Source organism: Monoraphidium neglectum (genome assembly GCF_000611645.1).
Source record: "Monoraphidium neglectum strain SAG 48.87 unplaced genomic scaffold scaffold02879, whole genome shotgun sequence".
Taxonomy (NCBI): domain Eukaryota; kingdom Viridiplantae; phylum Chlorophyta; class Chlorophyceae; order Sphaeropleales; family Selenastraceae; genus Monoraphidium; species Monoraphidium neglectum.
Window position 1 is genome coordinate 7,500 of NW_014010749.1, and position 853 is coordinate 8,352.

The window sequence follows — 853 nt, forward strand, 5'->3', positions numbered from 1 at the left end:
AACCCCCACCCGCTACGGACACCGACAACCCCCTGCCCCCCACCAACGCACCCCCACCCCAGGAGCTTGACTTTGTGGGGGCCAACGTGCTGATGGCCATCCTGGCAGATTTCATGCTGGTGTGGCTGCCAGCGCCCACCTACGCACTCTCCACAAAGCAGGTGCGCCGCCGCCGTTGCGCCCGTGCAGCCCGCCGCCCCTCGCCTCTTCTGACAGCCCCCACTGGCCTCGCGAACTGCGCGGCGCGACCCGCGTCCACCGTCCGTCCTCAACCCTGGAGCCGGCGAACGTAGTCCTGTGATGCCGGGCCGCTTCTCACCAATCACAACTGTGCCCAACGCGGCCCGCCGCCGCCCCTCGCCACCCTCCGTGGCCCGCCAGGCGGCCAAGTTTGACCTGTTTGGCCGCGTGTTTGCGGGCGTCCCAGAGAACGCGTTCCAGAAGGTGCAGCCCGGCATGGCGCCCTTCACCCTTGGCCAGCGCTTCCTGGCCCCAGTGCGCAACGGGATGAAGCTCTTCGGCGTCGGCGTCGGCGCCAGGTGCGCAGCCTTCTCCAGCACAATAGGGGAGAGGGAGGACGGCCTCCATTGTACCGCCAGAGCACAGCCGGGCACCGGGAGGGCCCGCCCGTTTGCCCCTGCAGCCGCAACGCCCAAACGTTGTGCCGGCAGCGTGGCCGCTCGCCTTCCTCCCCCCTTCCGCTTCCAGTCTCTCCCCCCTGCGCCCACACCAACCCCTCCCCTGGCTCGCCCCGCACGCGCGCGTGCGCCCCTCCCTGCCACCCCCTCCCCCCCCTGCAGCTTCATCGGCGTGTTTGTGACCAACGCGCTCATCCTGCTGCGCACCGCCCTGG

General features: G+C 70.3%; 1 protein-coding gene across 1 annotated transcript in view; it reads left to right on the forward strand.

Annotated features, from left to right (window-relative positions):
• Positions 1-820, forward strand: part of MNEG_11724 (hypothetical protein) — a gene marked incomplete at both ends in the record, with an annotated part of 3,618 nt that extends 2,798 nt beyond the window's left edge. Inside the window, 3 exons of the mRNA XM_014039805.1 lie at positions 63-161; positions 382-539; positions 709-820. Coding sequence (XP_013895259.1) covers positions 63-161; positions 382-539; positions 709-820 — 369 coding nt within the window. The remainder of the gene's footprint in view (positions 1-62; positions 162-381; positions 540-708) is intronic.
• Between the last annotated feature and the right edge of the window lie 33 nt (positions 821-853).